This window comes from Scyliorhinus torazame, chromosome 12 (genome assembly GCF_047496885.1).
Source record: "Scyliorhinus torazame isolate Kashiwa2021f chromosome 12, sScyTor2.1, whole genome shotgun sequence".
Lineage (NCBI taxonomy): Eukaryota > Metazoa > Chordata > Chondrichthyes > Carcharhiniformes > Scyliorhinidae > Scyliorhinus > Scyliorhinus torazame.
The window spans coordinates 61,700,205-61,719,206 of NC_092718.1; the positions used below are offsets into that span (position 1 = coordinate 61,700,205).

At 49.9% G+C, this 19,002-nt stretch overlaps 1 protein-coding gene across 2 annotated transcripts in view; it reads right to left on the reverse strand.

The window, feature by feature from the left end:
* LOC140386430 (cell surface hyaluronidase CEMIP2-like) overlaps positions 1-19,002 on the reverse strand; it is a 211,099-nt gene that overhangs the window by 143,320 nt on the left and 48,777 nt on the right. The window contains exon 3 of one of the 2 annotated variants that reach the window (XM_072468758.1): positions 10,597-11,079. In XM_072468758.1, the coding sequence (XP_072324859.1) occupies positions 10,597-11,079 (483 nt within the window). Of the gene's footprint in view, positions 1-10,575; positions 11,080-19,002 lie in introns of both variants that reach the window. The other variant, XM_072468757.1, reaches the window with a different exon arrangement.

Sequence of the window (19,002 nt, forward strand, 5' to 3'; positions counted from 1 at the left end):
CAGGTGGAAAGCTCGGGCCTTTTCCCGCGCCGAAGGCTGGAGGGGGCGGGGAAGCGAGGGTTGTTTCCCGCGCTTGGGATGGAAGGGGGAGGCGGAGAGCCTGCTGATGGGTAATGGAGGAGGAGGGGATGTCCCAAAATGGGAGGAGTCGAAGGAGAGGCGGGAGTGGCTGGGGTCAGTAGGAATCAACTGACTTGCGGGAGTGCAATGGGGGGAGCAAAGCAGCTAGGAGGGGTCCTAGCTGGGGGGAGGTGGGGGGTGGTGGGGTGGGTGGGGGGGAACCGGGTTGCTGCTGGTTTGGTCAAGGGGGAGCTGCAGCGAGTAGAGGGGGTTGGGACGGGGGTCTGCCACCGTGGGGAACGGGCCAGGTGTGGGGTGCGGGCGAGTGGCTGGCTGAGGAGGGGTTATGGCTAGTCGGCGGGGGAGGGGGCGGGTAGCCCCCTGATCCGGCTGATAACCTGGAATGTAAGGGGACTGAACGGGCCAGTCAAGCGGGCCCGGGTGTTCGCGCACCTGAAGGGGCTGAAGGCGGATGTGGTGGCAGACCAGGTAAGATTGAAGAAAGGGTGGGTAGGTCAGGTGTTTCTTTCGGGGCTAGATGCCAAAAATCGAGGGGTGACGATCTTGGTGGGAAAGAGGGTGTCGTTCGAGACGTCGAGCATTGTGACAGACAATGGCGGCAGGTACGTAATGGTAAGTGGTAAGCTGTAAGGGGAGAGGGTGGGGCTGGTCAACGTACGCCCCGAACTGGGACGATGCGGGTTTTATGCGGCACATGTTGGGTCGGATCCCGGACTTGGAAGTGGGGCGCCTGATATTTGGGGGGGACTTTAACACGGTGTTGGATCCGGCACTGGATCGCTCCAGGTCTAGGACGGGTAGGAAGCCAGCGGCGGCTAAAGTGCTGAGGGAGTTTATGGACTAGATGGGAGGAGTGGACCCTTGAAGATTTGCAAGGCCGGGGGCTAGGGAATTTTCATTCTTCTCGCATGTTCATAAGGCTTATTCCCGGATCGACCTTTTTATTATGAGTAGGGCGCTGATAGCAAGAGTAGAGGATACTGAGTATTCGGCAATAGCCATTTCGGATCATGCCCCGCATTGGGTAGACCTAGAGCTGGGGGAGGAGAGGGACCAGCGCCCATTGTGGCGCTTGGAGGTGGGGCTGTTGGCGGATGAGGAGGTGAGCGAGCGGGTCCGAGGAAGCATAGAGAGATATCTGGAGGCCAACGATAACGGGGAGGTCCGAGTGGGGATCGTATGGGAGGAGCTGAAGGCGGTGATTATGGGAGAGCTGATCTCCATTAGGGCCCACAAGGAGAGGAGAGAGCAGAGGGAGAGGGAGAGGCTGATGGGGGAGATGGTGAGGGTAGACAGGAGGTATGCGGAGGTGCCTGAGGAGGGACTGTTGAGGGAGAGGCGTAACCTCCAGGCCGAATTCGACCTGTTGACCACCAGGACGGCGGAGGCGCAGTGGAGGAAGGCACAGGGGGCGATTTATGAGTATGGGGAAAAGGCAAGTCGGATGCTGGCGCATCAGCTTCGGAAGCAGGACGCAGCTAGGGAGATCGGGGGAGTTAAGGATAGGGGAGGGAGTGTGGTGCGGAGTGGGGTTGGCAACAATGGGGTCTTCAGGGACTTTTATGAGGAACTGTATCGGTCCGGCCCCCACTGGAGGAGAGAGGGATGGGCCGTTTTCTGGACCAATTGAGGATTCCGAAGGTTGGAGGAGGGACTGGTGTCGGGATTGGGGGCCCCGATTGGGCTGGAGGAGCTGGCCAAAGGGATAGGGAGCATGCAGGTGGGGAAGGCACCTGGGCCGGACGGTTTCCCGGTCGAATTCTACAAGGAATATGTGGACCTGTTGGGCCCGTTGCTAGTTAGGACCTTCAATGAGGCAAGGGACGATGTCCCGGGCACTGATCTCCTTGATACTGATGCGGGACAAGGATCCCCTGCAGTGTGGGTCTTACAGGCCGATTTGGTTGTTAAACGTAGATGCCAAGGTGCTGGCGAAGGTCTTCGTCATGAGAATTGAGGATTTTGTGCCGCAGGTGATCCACGAAGACCAGACGGGATTCGTGAAGGGGAGGCAGTTGAACGCGAATGTGCGGAGGCTCCTGAACGTTATTATGATGCCGGCGAGGGAGGGGGAGGCGGAGATAGTGGTGGCGATGGACGTTGAAAAGGCCTTCGATAGGGTAGGGTGGGGGTACTTGTGGGAGGTACTGAAGAAGTTCGGGTTTGGGGAGCGGTTTGTCAGGTGGGTTAGGCTGTTGTACGTGGTCCCGATGGCGAGTGTGGCCACGAACAAGAGGAGGTCTGAGTACTTTCAGTTGCATCGAGGGATGAGGCAGGGCTGTCCCCTGTCCCCCCTGCTCTTCGCACTGGCGATTGAACCCCTGGCTATGGCACTGAGGGAGTTGAGGAACTGGAGGGGGTTGGTGCAGGGTGGGGAGGAGCATAGGGTGTCACTCTATGCGGACGACTTGCTGCTATATGTGGCGGACCCGGTGGGGGGAATGCCAGAGGTAATGAGGATCCTCAGGGAGTTCGGGGATTTCTCAGGGTACAAGCTCAACATGGGGAAGAGCGAGTTGTTCATAGTTCACCCAGGGGACCAGGAGAGGGGGATTGGTGAGCTCCCACTAAAAAGGGGGTAGAGGAGCTTCAGGTATTTGGGGGTCCAGGTGGCCAGGAGCTGGGGGGCCCTGCATAGACTTAATTTCACGAGGTTGGTGGAGCAAATGGAGGAGGAGTTCAAGAGGTGGGACGTGTTGCCGCTGTCTCTGGCGGGTAGGGTGCAGTCAGTTAAGATGACGGTGCTCCCAAGGTTTTTGTTCCTGTTCCAGTGCCTCCCCATGTTTATCCCGAAGGCCTTCTTTAGGCGGGTCAATAGGAGCATAACGGGGTTTGTGTGGGCGCGAGGGACTCCGAGGGTAAGAAGGGTGTTCCTGGAGCGGAGTAGGGATGGGGGGGGGGGGCTGGCACTGCCCAACCTCTGTGGGTACTACTGGGCCGCCAATGCGGCGATGGTGCGCAAGTGGGTGATGGAGGGGGAGGGGGCTGCATGGAAGAGGCTGGAGACGGCGTCTTGTGTGGGTACGAGTCTGGAGGCGCTGGCAACGGCGCCGCTGCTGCTCCCTCCAATGAGGTATACCACGAGCCCGGTAGTGGCGGCTATCCTCAAAATCTGGGGGCAGTGGAGGCGGCACAGGGGGCAAGTTGGGGCCTCGGTGTGGACCCCAATAAGGGGGAACCACCGGTTTGTCCCAGGGAGAATAGATGGAGGGTTTTCGGGGTGGCACAGGATAAGAAGGTTGGGGGACCTGTTTGTGGATGGGAAGTTCGTGAGCCTGGGTGAGCTGGAGGAGAAGTATGGGCTCCCCCCAGGGAACACCTTTAGATATTTACAGGTAAGGGCGTTTGCCAGACGGCAGGTGGTGGAATTCCCGCGGCTGCTGCCACGCACAGTACAGGACAGGGTGCTCTCAGGGGGGTGGGTTGGAGAGGGGAAGATCTCGGAAACTTACCAGGTGATGCAGGAGGAGGAGGCTTCGGAGGTGGAGGTGAAAGGTAAGTGGGAGGAGGAGTTGGGATAGGAGATCGAGGAGGGGACATGGGCAGATGCCCAAGGGAGGGTGAACTCTTCCTCTTCATGCGCGAGGCTCAGCCTCATACAGTTTAAGGTGCTGCACAGGGCACACATGACCGGGAAAAGGATGAGCCGGTTCTTTGGGGGTGAGGACAGGTGTGTTAGGTACTCAGGGAGCCCAGAAAATCACACCCATATGTTCTGGGCATGCCCAGCGCTGGAGGAATTTTGGAAGGGCGTAGCGAGGACGGTGTCGGGGGTGGTAGGAACCAGGGTCAAACCAGGCTGGGGGCTCGCAATATTTGGGGTTGCAGGGGAGCCGGGAGTGCAGGAGGTGAAAGGGGCCGGTATTCTGGCCTTTGCGTCCCTGGTAGCCCGGTGAAGGATTCTTCTTCAGTGGAAGGATGCGAGGCCCCAAGCGTGGAATCCTGGATCAACGACATGGCGGGGTTTATGAAATTGGAGAGGGTGAAATTTGCCTTAAGGGGATCGGTGCAAGGGTTCTTCAGGCGGTGGCAACCGTTCTTGGACATCCTGGCAGAACGGTAGACAATGGTCAGCAGCAGCAGCAACCCGGGGGGGGCGGGGTATTCTATTTTATTTTTGTTTATTTACCCTGGGGGATCTGAGGGGGTGTATATATTTGCTGTTTGCTTTGTGTTAACTCGGGGTGTTAATTTATTATTTATGTATAGGGGGGAGGGGGGCACGGGGGTTGTTTTACTTTGTTCTGTATCTAATTCTATTGGGTTCCTTTTTCATTATGTTCTTGATATTTTGTGAAAACCTCAATAAAAATTATTTTTTTAAAAAAAGAAGCAGGATTCCAAAGGGGGGAGGGAGAGGGCCGGATTGTTGTTTTATGGTTGGGGTTTGTGAAGATTGGGATGGGGATGGAAATGTTTATTGTACCATGTTTGTGTCATTGTTATTGTTATTATTATAAAAACTTGCAAATACCCTGATAAAAATATTTTTTTAAAATAAAAATGACTGTTTGGCCATAGGGTTAGCCTTGTGGCTCCTTGCCTTTGTTGAGGAACATCCTCTTAGAACTATTGTAGCTGTGGTTGTTTTGCATTTTTTTAATGTTAGCGTTTCTATATCAGTGACTGTGTTCTGCATGGGCACAGGCAGGTCTTTGTCCGAGAGAAGAACATGTCAGATATATTCTGGTGCTTCTGGTGTTGCTTGAGATGGGTGAGGGGTGTATTGGCGCACTCCCGAATGTGGCGGGAAAGTCCTATCCTGCTGTTCTTCTGATGGTCTAAGCAGTGGCAGTAACTAATCTTAAACTTTGCTCTTGGAATGTGTGGGGGATTCAACATGCCATCTAAGGGAAAAAAGATCCTTTCTATTTTTAAGAAGGAGAAAGTGGACACAGCTTTGTTACAGGAGACTCATTTGGACGACAGGGAGCACTTAAAGTTAAGGCGGGAATGGGTGAGGAATGTTCTTTTTTGCTTCCTTCTTGACGAGCAGCAGGGGTGTGGCAGTTTTGGTCAAGAAGAATATTCCCTTCAAGATGGAGAATTGTGTTAAGGATAAGGGAGGCAGGTATGTGATTGACAAGTGGTTGGTACATGGAAAAACTGTCTTGATAATGAATGTAAATGGCCCAGCAAACTATTCCCCGAAGTTTTTCTCTAAGGCTTTTTTGGTCTTTGCGGAGTTGCCCTCAGCTAGTTCTTTTGTGGGTGGAGACATTAATTGTCACCCGAATACTTTGATGGACAAGCTCCCAGCTACTAGAAATCCCCCCCATACTTCATGTTAGTGTGCTGGCCTCGGCGTGGGGTGAGGAAATGGGATATCTGGACGCGTGGAGGACTTTGCACCCAGAGTTTTCTTTTTTCTCGGCCTTTCATCAATGTCACACTAGAATTGGCTATTTCTTTGTGCCTAGGACTATCCTACATTTAGTGTCCGTTTGCTCGATGGGAAGCACTGTAATCTCTGACCATGCTCCCGTCTCCTTGGAATTTTTGCTTGAGAGCCCCCCCCCCCACCCTCTGGTCTAGGACTTGGCGGTTTGATGCCTCCCTGCTTAGGGATAAATCCCTCACTCCATATTTTATTAAAGATTTTGAGTTTTTTTACTCGGTCAATTCCCTTTCTGATGTCGCTCCCTCCACTCTGTGGGAGACCTGCAAGGCCTATGCTGGGAGGCTGGTTACATTTTATACAACTAACACAAGGCAGAGGGAGAATGCTGGAGAACCAGGGCCAGTTGGAGGTTTGTTGGGCCAAGGTAGAGCTACAGGAGGGCTCCTAACAATTGCTAAAGGAGGTCAATGTAACTAGGGTGGCTCTTGATTCCTTATTGACACAGCAGGCCGAGAGAAGTCTAAGGCTCACAACGCAAAAACTGTCTGAGTTTGGGAATAAGCTGAGAAAGTGCTTGGCCTTTTTGGGTAAGTAGAGGGCAGACTCTAGGACTATCCACTCTGTGTGGAACTTGGGGGTGCCCTGACTGTGTGAGGTGGGGTGCGGAAGGGCTTGAGGAACCCAGACAGTGAGTCGGCATGGGGGGGAGGGTCCGGGAATCGTGTCGGGGAATCGAGAGATCGGGGAGCCGCATCGACCTCTTCCTATGCTGAGGAACTCAGGCAATGCGGTTGAGTGTGGCCTCAGAGGGGTGTTCCCCATCAAGGCCTGAAAAAACAACAAAGTGCCGTTAGATAGCGCCTGGAATGACCTCTCTGATCCCACCCAAAATGGACTCTGTTTTTTTTTGTTGGTTAGATCTGTGTCTTAACACCGCTTTTATCCCAGTGGAAAAATATCCTGATTTCTGCCGAGCCTAAACAGTTGATTAGCAGGATCAATGTGTTCTAGATCCAATGTTAGTACATTGGGTCTTTGCAGTCTTGGGAAAAAGATTTGGCAATTAATATTGATGAGCAACCATGTAGTAATGTATGCCAATAAACTTTTGTTTTTCAACAGAATGAAGGAGACTCAGTTTAAGATACTGCACCGTTTGCATATCATGCTTAGTCTGCAACATAGATTTGATCCCTGAAGTGCCTAAAGTGCCTGGTTGTTGAAGGTGGTTACATACATTGCCTATGGACCTGTGTCAAGATTCAATCCTATTGGTCTGGTGTAGTTAGGGAGCTTGGGGGGTATTTGACAGAGCCTTAGAGCTTAATCCTTTTTTCCTGAATCCTGGGTCTTCCGGAGAATTATCGACATGAATAAAAAAAGGCTGTACAGCATGCTAACTTTGGCAGCTCATAAAAATATCCTCTGCTCCTGGATCCTTCAATTCCAAATTGGCATAAATTAGTTATGGGATGTGTTCCTATGGAATTCCTGATGTCTGTGATCTCTTCTAAGTCTGATACACTCTGCAAAGTATGGGACCCTTATCTCAAATTTGTGGGCTCCGCCTTGTCTGATATATTCCTGTTCGGGTTCCCTTGAGCCATATTGTAAGTCTTGATCTCGCAATACATAAAGGTGTGTGGCCTGAGATGTCATCCAAACTTATTTACATGGCCTTATCCTTTTCCTCCCTGAATTTCTTTTTTCCGATTGATGCAGTATCAGAACCGGAGGCACTAATTGATAAAGTCTGTTATTCTAAAGTCATCCTGTCTTGTGCGTTCTTATATTTGTAATATTACTTGTTCTGTACTGTACCTGTTTTGCATTGAAAATTATTTTTTTGTTGCGTTGTTTGTATAAAAAATTAAAACATATAGTAAAAATATAATTTAAAATAATTAAAATTCAGGCCACTCAGCAATGAAATCTAGAAGCATTTGTCTTTTCGACAAAAACGTAGTGAAAATCTTAAAACTTGAACTCCTCATAAGACTACACAGGCAGGGAAGTTGAAATTCTCATGATAGGATTGATAGATTTTTTTTTTGTTGGGAAAGAATATTAGGGGATAGGGAGCAAGTGTAGCTGGGTGGGATTGAGGTAAGGTTAGCCACAATCTAACTTTGCTGCAATAGGCTTGAGGAGGCCATTCAGTCCATCGAGTTTGCACCAACCCTCTGAAAGAGCACACCGCCTAGGTCCACTCCCCCCCACCCCTATTCCCCATAATCTAACCTGCACATCCCTGGACACTAAGGGGCAATTTAGCTTGGCTAATCAACCTAACCCGCACATCTTTGGACTGTGGGAGGAAACCGGAGCACCCGGAGAAAACCCAAGGAGTCACCCAAGGCAGGAATCGAACCTGTGTCCCTGGCGCTGTAAGAGCAACAGTGCTAACCGCTGCGCCACCGTGCCTAAGTTTATACTGTCCGTGAACCGTGGGGGTGTAATACGTGATGGCACAGGCTTTCGTCCAGTTTTACCGACCATTTCTCAGCAGCCTCATTGATCCTTACATTACTCATGTGGTATCTTTACGAGGTAGCAGTCAATAGAAGCTTAAACTTTAAAACTTACTGTTGGAAATCATGCTGACTGAATTAAACTCTTAAAATAACATGGGCAGAGAGTGAACCCATTGCACCAATGTTAGGAACTGGTTCATGCATGCTTAGTTCCCAGAAACTGAAATAAAAGAACCAAACATAGCTCCCTAGCTGGTGAGAACATCTTCTAACAATGTAAGCAGCCTTCCTGATTAACCAGAATTCTGATTATCCAGAGCCACAGCACTAAGATATAACACATTCAATGTGCAGCATTCATGGTTACCACCACAAGCAACAGCACAGAGGATCCCCGGGTTACAATCCTGTTACTTATCGATTAAATGAGACCCAGTGCAAAGTGCTTTAGGATTAGGGGGATTATTAAGCGAGAAATGCAAACACAGCAATGACTACATATCCTGTTTTTGGGAGATTGCACAATTGGAAATGATAGAGTGAGGGTAATCTACTTTATTTTGATGAGTTAATTGTTAATTTGAATAGCTCAGGTAACCAATGCTGGCTTCACATGCAAGGAATGAATACATTAATAAATATGTGACACACATAATGAGGGAATGACTGTCATGTAGCAGATTTAGGAGTGCTCTGAAAATTACCTCAGTGATTTCAATGGCCTATCAATTCATTAATGCACTTACTCATTCACGGACTCATTTAGTCATTGCACTAAATAGGTACTGAGCCCTGAAATAGTTCTGTGTAAAACAACAGAAATGCTTGCATTTCTATGGCACCGGATACAAGCGGGTGACATTTGAAAATCGCTTATTGTCACAAGTAGGCTTAAAATTAAGTTACTGTGAAAGGCCCCTAGTCGCCACATTCCGGCGCCTGTTTGGGGAAACGCCTGTTTCAAGGCATTTCACAGCCAATTAAATACTTTTGAAGTGCAGTCGCGGTTCTAATATAGGAACCGCTGCAGCCGATATACACACAGAAAGATTCCACAAACCGCAAAACACAATGGGCTGGATTCTCCGTCCCATCGCACCAGATTTCTGGTTCAGCACACCGACGGGATGCTTCTTTTCGGCAGATGGTCAATGGAGGTTCCCATTGTGGGGCAGCCCCACACCGTCAGGAAACCCCGGGTTGCCAGCAAAACGGAGCATCCCGACGGCGGAGAATCCAGCCCAATTTGACCCACTGACATTGGTCGATAGATAAATGTTGTCTGGATTCTGGGCAACTCTTTTGAATAGTGCTGCGGAATCTTTTACATTCGCTTGAGAGAACAGATTCCGCGATTTAACATCTCATCTGGAAGCCGTACCTCTGACAGTGCAGCACTCCTCAGTACTACCATTGAATGTTAGTTGTGGTGATTTGGCCAAGTTCCTGTGGTGGGACTCGAACACATACAAGCTATTTAATAACTTGCGCATGATTATTGTAAATTTGAGGTGAAATGCCTAAGGGAATATTATAGACAAGTTAGAATTTATTCCGAATTCCTCGGTGGTACTTAACAGTCACAGTCAGCATGGGCCTTACCGTAGTTCATTTTAGGATTTAATTTACATTGTGACTCGCAAGAAACGGTTCAATCCCTCGGACAGCATCTGTTTTACAATTGCAAAAGAAGGGATCATTAATTATACTTTGGGATAGAGAAAAATGCGATTGTTGGGAATCTGAAGAGCAGAAAGTGTTGGGGAAATACACCTGGTCAGTCAGAAGGAATGACAGTTTAATGATCCACACTGGGGAACAATGTTTTAAATTAATTCTCCGGAGGTGAGCATTGCTGCCTGGACAGCATTTATTGCCATCCTGAAATTGGCCTTGAAATGAGCGACTTGCTGGGCCATTTCAGAGGGCAGCTAACAGTCAATTGCACTGCTGTGGGTCTGGGGGTCACGGGTAGGCCAGACCGGGTAGGGGCAACAGATTTCCTTCCTGAAAGGGCATTAGTGAACCAGATGGGTTTTTACAACAACCCACAGTGGTTTCATGGCCATCGTTAGAGTTTTAGTTCCAGATTTATGCTTTTTTAAGTATTGAATTCAAATTTCGCCATCTGCTGTGACGGGATTTGAACCTGGGTCCCTAGAGTATTACCCTGGGTATCTGGGTTACGAGCGCAGTTACAATACCATTACGCCACCACCTGTTGCGCACCCATAGTTGCCCTGACAGTTGATGGTGGGGGGGGGTAGGGGGGGGGGGGGCGGAGGGGCCATGGGGGGAAGGGCACACTGATCTGCCATAAGAGTGTCACTGTTGACACAGCCTGAGTGGCAATAGCTGGTTTACTGAATAATTTCAATTGGAGTTGTGTTGGACAAGTCTCCAGCACTGTTTTATTCCAATTGCTTGATTCTAATGACTGGATAAATCACATTTCCTGGCTTGCAGCGAAACGTTGAATTAGCAGCTTCATTTGCGAGTCCAACAATCTCAGATTTTGTTTCACTTTTGCTTCTCTTTGGCGTCTGTCCTGGACTTTGAGACGATCCAGCGATTTCCCTTACTGAGCATATTTATGGACAGAGACCAAATATGTTCATGAATTTCAGTGTACTCAATAAATCTACTTAAATGAAAGCAATATCATAATCAAATACATACCATACTTATTAAGGTTGTTACCTGTCACTCCCAATACCATTTGTTCCTTATTAACCAACAGTTTCTTCACAATGGAAAACGATTTTGCTTGGTGTATGTCCAGCAACAAGTCCAACCTTCTCAGGAAGAGTAAGACTTGATAAAGTAACTCTGGCTTTATCTTAACCTTTACCAGATTGAGTGGATTGATTTTGCTGAGCTGGCCATTCAGCTTCTGATCACAGGTTGGAAGCGGGAAGAAATCTTGTGACAGATTGTCCCCTGAAGCTTTTCTCAGCACGTGATTGGTTACTTCAACAAGGGCGCCGCAGGACAGGAGCATTTCTTTCATCTCCTTCATGCCCTGGTAGATAGTCAGCAAACTGCTTTCCTGCCTCCCTTTCTTGGACCTCATGCTCCGCGCTGATCGTTTGTAAAGAGGGTAAGTGTTGGACAAATTGGCCATGCCAACACGGTGCACGTGGGGCATCGTTAAGGAAGACCTTTGAATACGTTGGTCAAAACCTGTGAACAAAAAGCAAGCAAATGGTCAGAATCTTTTAATAAGGTGCAGGAATTGTTAACACTGGTCAGCTGAGAGATGCTTAATCCCTCATATCGATAGCCCGTGTGGTGTAAAAAGTGACAATGGCTTGCACGTATAGAGCACTTTGTGAAATTAAGACCTCCCAATGTGTCCAAAGGCCGAGGTGTTTTTGAACTGATGTCAGTGTCATAATGTCGGTCCCATAACATTTCTGTTGTTATTTCCCTTCTTCCATCCAGTGCTGCACAAGGCAGTGTGTCAGCTGTTCCCATAGCGAGTGTGTTTTACCTGGAACTGGTCAACAGTCGGTCACCAGAGGCTAATAGCTTGAGGGGCACCGTTCCACATCAAGTGTGGCTGACCAGGCATCTCTCCCACTCTTACCGTCCACCATTAGGTCCCACAGTACAATGAACAGATCATTTGATTTTGGTGACGGTTGAAGGATAGATATGGTTGAGGAAACTGAGAGAACCCTCATTCTCTTCCTCAAAATAGTATTTCTCACAGAATCACAGAATCCCTACAGTGCAGAAGAAGGCCATTTGGCCCACCGACCCTCTGAAAGAGTGCTCCACCTGAGCTCACTCCCGCGCCCTGTCCCAATAACCTCTTAACCTAACCCTACACAACCCTGGACACTAAGGGACAATTTAGCCAATCCACCTAACCTGCACATCTTTGGACTGTGGGAGGAAACCGGAGCACCCGGAGGAAATCCTCACAGACACGGGGGAATGAGCAAACTCTACACAGTCTCCCAAGGCCGGAATTAAACTCGGGTCCCTGGAGCTGTGAGACAGCAGTGCTAACCACTGTGCCACCGTGTCGCCCTAATATGATCTCTCATATTCACTTGGTGGCAGGAAACAGCTCAGTTTGACACCTTATCTGAGAGATGGCATCTCCAGCAGTGCAGCACCACACTGAAGTGCCAGTCTAGACCATATAGTTCAAGTTCCTTTAGCCAGACGTGAACCTGTAACCTCCTGACTCAGATTGAAATCTGCTGCTACTGAACAACAGTTCGCTCATGTGCAATACAGTACAACAGATAGTCCATGACTGAGAGATTCCCCATTTTCTGATCATCATACGAACTTATGAATTAGGAGCAGGAGTAGGCCATTCAGCCCCTCGAGTCTGCTCCGCCATTCAATAAGACCATGGGCTGATCTGATTGTAACCTCAACCCCACATTCCTGCCCATCCCAATAACCTTTCACCTCCCCTTGTAAATTAAGAATTTGTGCCTTAAAAATATTCAAAGATTCTGCTGCCACTGCCTTTTGAGGAAGAGAGTTCCAGAGACTCCTGACACTCTGAGAGAAAATATTTCTCCTCACCTCTGTCTTATTTTCAAACCGTGACCCCTAGTTCTCGATTCTCTGGCAAGAGGAAGCATTCTCTCCACATCCATCCTGTCAATAGCCCTCAGGATCTGAAAGGTTTTGATCAACTGCTTCCAATGCAATCACATCTCTCCTTAGATAAAGAGATTAATACTGTACACTTTACTCCAGATGTGGTCTCACTACTGCCCTGTATAACTGCAGCATAACCCCCCCCACCCCACACTATTTTGTTCCAATTCCCCTCACAGTAAATGATAATATTCATAGAATAGAATCATGGAATCCCTACAGAAATAAGGAGGCCATTCGGCCCATCGAGTTTGCATTGCCCCTCTGAAGGAGCACCCTACCTCGGCTCTTTTACTCACCCTATCCCCACAACCCAATCCAAGCCACGCAAACACAGGGAGAAAGTACAAACTCTACACAGACAGTTATCCGATGCCAGAATTGAACCCGGGACCCTGGTGCTGTGAGGCAGCAGTGCTAACCACTGTGCCACTGTGCCACCCAAGCTTTTCTAATTACTTGCTGTACCTACATACTAGCCTTTTGTGCTTCATGCACCGGGACATCCAAATCCCTCAGCATCTCAGAGCTCTGCAATCTCCCACCAGGGTCTGGTTTAGCACAGTGCTAAATCGCTGGCTTTGAAAGCAGACCAAGGCAGGCCAGCAGCACAAGTTCAATTCCTGTTCCAGCCTCCCCGAACAGGCGCCGGAATGTGGTGACTAGGGGCTTTTCACAGTAACTTCATTTACTTGTGACAATAAGCGATTTTCATTTCATTTCATTTAGATAATAAGCTTATTTTTTATTCTTCCTGCCAAAATGGACAATTTCACATTTGCCCACAATATACTCCATTTGCCAGATCTTTGGCCACTCAGGCATTCCTTTGTAGCTTTCTTATGTCCTCTTCACCATTTACTTTCCTACCTATTGACTGATCTACATGTTGACTCATCCCTGCTCTCATATGTTGATGTTGTACCCGCAAAATACTTTAATGTTCCTTTGGGAGGTTCTTGAATGCTTTTCCTCATATTTCCTCTTAGCTTCCCTTAACCGCAGCAAGAGGGCATCATTTCAAAATTTAAGCAAGTTATTCAGGAGTGAAATAAAGGAACACATTATAGTTGAAATCTGGAATTCATCCCTCAGTAGGCTGGGGCACTTTTAAAACTCTTCAGATTGTGACCAATGGATTGTTGTTGGTAAGTGTATCAAGAAACACAGAGAAAAGGTGGATCAACAGGGTTGATGTACATCTCAGCATATTGTAAGCAATGGTAGAATAGGCTCAAGGGTCTGTTCCCCTGTTCATAGAATCCCCACAGTGCAGAAGGAGGCCACTCGGCCCATCGAGTCTGTACCACCCATCTGAAAGAGCATCCTACCTCGACCTATGCCCCTGCCCTATCCCTGTAACCCCAATCTAACCTTTTGGACACTCTAAGGGATGACTTATCAAGGTCAATCCACCTAACCTGCACAATCTTTGGACTGTGGGAGGAAACCGGAGCACCCGGGGGTGCTGCTTTACATGTTCTTTGACTCTTACATTCTCACTTTCTCCTTTTGGTTTGTTTGTCGTTATTATTTTTCTGAATGGAGAATTTCTTCAGTTTTAATTGTTTTCTGACCTCTTCATTTGCCAGTGGTATACTAAAACTAATGGTAATGTATGCCCTCCATTATAACGAATGAACTTATTCTGTAATGCCTGTAATCTTATTAAAAACACTGCGTGCCAATTCCTCCTCCACCTCCCCTCTGCTCACTCCTAATCTAATGAAGACATATCCCAAATTCCTCCTTGTACGCTTTCTCTGTCTAAATGGATAAGTACCATGGATGAGTCGCATAACTCATTCAAATAACTTGACAGAATCGGTAATGGTATTGGCCATATCTTACAATGCACAAGATTACTGCACAGTGAGCGCCTGCTGTACTCTGTCTAGTTTTTCTCTCACTGGATAAGTTGGCATCTGAATAGATGGTGTAACAGGTATTACTAATCCCACTCGTGCACCATGGTCTACATCCCCGAGATAGGCTACCAGGGGCGTTGAAGTCTATTGCTGATGCCGAAGCAGGTATGCAGCCCCAATCTCCTGACTAATCCTGAAGTTGGCACACCCTCGATGTATACAGAGCCCTGATTAATGATCCAGAGACACGAGTTCAAATCCCACCAAAGCACCTGGAGAATTTTGATTCAGTGAATGAAGTAAATCTGGAAAAAGCTCGTGCCAGCAATGGGAAGGAAACATGGTCTGGCCTCTATGTGACTCCAATGTGTTTGATTCTGAACTGCTCCCCGAAATGGCTGAGGAGGTGACCCAGCTTAGGAGTGGGTAATAAATGCCAGTGATGCCCGTCAAGCATGTATAGAAAAGGAACTGAGAAGCAGTCAGTTCTGATGAAGGGTTGTGCACCTTTTGACAAAACATAGCTTAGTCATTCTCTAAACAAATGCTGCCTGAGCTACACAATCAGCATTTTGAGATTTTACTGTATCTGATATCATGCTGGTTTCACCTGAATTAAAGCAGAGAATTTGCAGGCACCCGTCAATCTACAAATCTCTCTCACCAAACAGCAATTAACCTCGAACAGATCTCAGGATGTCATCATTTGCAGCAATTAATCTTTCTGGTCTTAAGGTTCCACCAGAGATGCTGTGCTTATTAATCTGAACAGCGCCACAGGGGCGGGGTCCACTGCTGTCACATACTCAGGACCCGCACAATGACATTTGCCTGCCTCTACAGGCTGCATGTGTGGCCAGCCCAATGTAAAATGCCCTTTCTGTGTTTCGGGTGGAGGTGGCAGAAGCAGGAGGGGGTCTCTGCAGGATCTTTCTTCAGACCTAATGCACTCAGCGTCCCAAGGTCCGGCAGTACCAACTTCGCCAACTCCCATCGAAGATCACTTAGCAATTTAAAGAGGGAGAGGCAGAGGGTGGAGGCTGAGGGAAGACCAGGTATTATGTAATGGAGCATGTAACACTGCAAGGCCAGCAACCTTGCAGTAATGTTCAGGCCTGCCGTCTGAGGACGGCATGCATGCAGCTTTGTGTGGTATTATCAGGTATTACAAGTACCCAAGAGGCAGAAGACCATTGGTTAAACTAGGAGTTTACCATTGGCTGTTGGTATGTAGCTCCGCCCTGACAGGCGGGGTATAAGAACCGGTGCCAGCCCAGCAGCCCACACTTTCTGTACCGAAGCTGCTGGGGAACAGTTCTAGTCGATTAAAGCCTTCAGTTATGATACAACCTCGTCTTTGAGTTTAATTGATTGCGCATCAATTTAATCGACTACACTTAAGCTGAAAGAATGGATCTCCGAATCAAGCCGGAGTGTCTACAACTCAGCCCCCACACGGAGAACTCGGCGGCGATATTTAAGCACTGGCTGGCGTGCTTTAAAGGCTACCTCGAGACGGCCGGAGGCACCCCCTCAGGAGAACAGAAACTGCATCTCCTGCACTCGAGAGTAAGCCCTGGGATCTTCACCCTTATCGAGGAGGCGGAGGACTACGATGCTGCGATCGAACTGTTAAAAGGACATTATATCCACCCTGTAACCAGGTCTACGCACGTCACCTGCTCGCAACTAGACGGCAAAGCCCCGGGGAATCGTTGGAGGACTTCTACCATGCGCTACTGGTGCTGGGCAGAAACTGTGGCTGCCCTCAAGTTTCGGGGAGCGAACACATGGAACTCCTAATCCGGGATAAATTCGTAGCAGGTATGAGCTCCTCAGAGATCCGCCAAAGACTCTTGGAAAAGGACACCCTGGGACTGAGAGAAGCACGGGCCCTGGCAGGGTCCATGGACGTTGCCTCCAGAAACGCGCAGTCCTATGCGCCCGACCGTGCGGCGGCCCCCTGGGCTGCGTGGCATCCCGCAGCGGCAGCCCCACTGACCTTCCCCATGTCCCCGCAGGCCTGCACTGTAAGACGGCCCGCTAACTCCGTCGGGCCCCGCTGTTTCTTCTGCGGGCAGGCGAAGCATCCCCACACGCGCTGCCCGGCCCGCACCTCCACCTGCAAAGGGTGCGGCAAGAAGGGCCATTTTGTGGGGGTCTGCCAGGCACGAGCCGTGGCTGCGGTCTCCAGCGACTCCGGACCGCCGCGGCAACCTTCCCTTTGGGCCCCAGGCGGCCAGCACTCACTGCCACCCCCCTATTCTAGGGCCACGTCCGACCCACGGGCGTGGCCATCTTGCCCCTTGGATACCACGCTGGACAGATGGGCGCCGCCATTTTGTCCATCCCCACCGCCATTTTGTCCATCCCCGACCACCATGTGCGATCCATGGGAGACGCCATCTTGGACGGGGCCTCAGGCCCCCAGCACGGCCGACTACACGCTGCTCGATCACAACCCGCAACTGCTCCATCTGGACCAAAATCGACCTCGGACACTCGCAACTGCAACGACGACGGTCTTCATCAACGGCCACGAGACGTCTTGCCTGATCGACTCTGGGAGCACGGAAAGCTTTATACACCCCGACACGGTAAGGCGCTGTTCATTTGTTACCCACCCTGTAAACCAGAGAATCTCCCTGGCCTCCGGGTCACACTCGGTGGAGATAAAGGGGTTCTGCCTAGCAGGCCTCACTGTCCAAGGCAGGAAATTCAACAAGTTCCGCCTTTATGTCCTGCCGCACCTCTGCGCGGCTACACTCCTGGGGTTGGACTTCCAATGTAACTTGCAAAGCCTGACCTTCAAATTCGGTGGCCCTATACCTCCCCTTACTGTCTGTGGCCTCGCGACCCTTAAGGTCGACCCGCCTTCCCTGTTTGCGAACCTCACCCCGGATTGCAAACCCGTCGCCACCAGGAGCAGACAGTACAGTACCCAGGACCGGACCTTCATCAGGTCAGAGGTCCAAAGGCTACTGAGGGAAGAGGTCATTGAAGCTAGCAACAGTCCCTGGAGAGCTCAAGTAGTGGTGGTGAAGACCGGGGAGAAACATAGGATGGTCATTGACTACAGTCAGACCATCAACAGGTTTATGCAGCTGGATGCATACCCTCTCCCCCGCATATCCGACCTGGTGAACAGGATCACGCAATACAAGGTCTTCTCCACGGTGGATCTCCAGTCCGCTTACCATCAGCTACCCCTCTGCACTGGTGACCGCAAGTACACTGCCTTCGAAGCAGATGGGCGGCTCTACCAATTTTTAAGGGTTCCCTTTGGTGTCACTAATGGGGTCTCGGTCTTCCAGCGAGAGATGGACCGAATGGTTGACCGGTACGGCTTACGCGCAACGTTCCCGTATCTTGATAACTTCACCATCTGCGGCCATGACCAGCAGGACCACGACACCAACCTCCGGAAATTTCTCCAGACCGCGAAAATCCTTAACTTAACGTATAATAAGGTTAAATGCGTATTTAGCACCGACCGCCTAGCCATCCTCGGCTACGTAGTGCGAAATGGAGTTATAGGCCCCGACCCTGAACGCAGGAATTCCCCCTCCCTCACTGCCCCAAGGCCCTGAAGCGTGGCCTTGGGTTTTTCAGTTATTACGCACAGTGGGTCCCGAACTACGCAGACAAAGCCCGACCCCTAATCCAGTCCACAACCTTCCCCCTGTCGACGGAGGCTTGCCGGGCCTTCTGCCGCATCAATGCAGACAATGCAAAGGCCACGATGTGCGCCATCGATGAGTCCCTCCCCTTCCAGGTCGAGAGCGATGTGTCCGACGTAGCTCTGGCCGCCACCCTCAACCAAGCGGGCAGACCCGTGGCCTTCTTCTCCCGTACCCTCTATGCTTCAGACATTCGCCATTCCTCGGCGAAAAAGAGGTGCAAGCCATAGTAAAAGCTGTGCGACATTGGAGGCATTACCTGGCCGGCAGGAGATACACTCTCCTCACTAACCAACGGTCGGTGGCGTTCATGTTCGATAATGCACAGCGGGGCAAGATAAAGAACAACAAGATCTTACGGTGGAGGATAGAACTCTCCACCTACAACTACGAGATCTTGTACCGTCCTGGGAAGCTAAACGAGCCTTCCGATGCCCTGTCCCGCGGCACGTGTGCCACCGCACAAGTGGACCGCGTCCGAGCACTCCACGTGGACCTCTGCCACCTGGGGGTCACTCGTTTTTTCCACTTCATTAAGACCCATAACCTGCCCTACTCCATCGAGGAGGTCAGGACAGTCACCAGGGACTGCCAAATCTGCATGGAGTGCAAACCGCACTTCTATGGGCCAGAGAGGGCGCACCTAATAAAGGCTTCCCGTCCCTTTGAACGCCTCAGCATGGACTTCAAAGGCCCCGTCCCCTCTACCGACCGCAACACGTATTTCCTGAACGTGATTGACGAGTACTCCCGGTTCCCATTCGCCATCCTCTGCCCCGACATGACCACAAACACCGTCATCAAGGCCCTCTAGGGTATCTTTACACTGTTCAGGGTCCCCGTGTACATACACAGTGATAGGGGGTTCTCCTTTATGAGCGACGAACTGCGTTAATTACTGCTCAGTAAGGGCATCGCCTCGAGCAGGA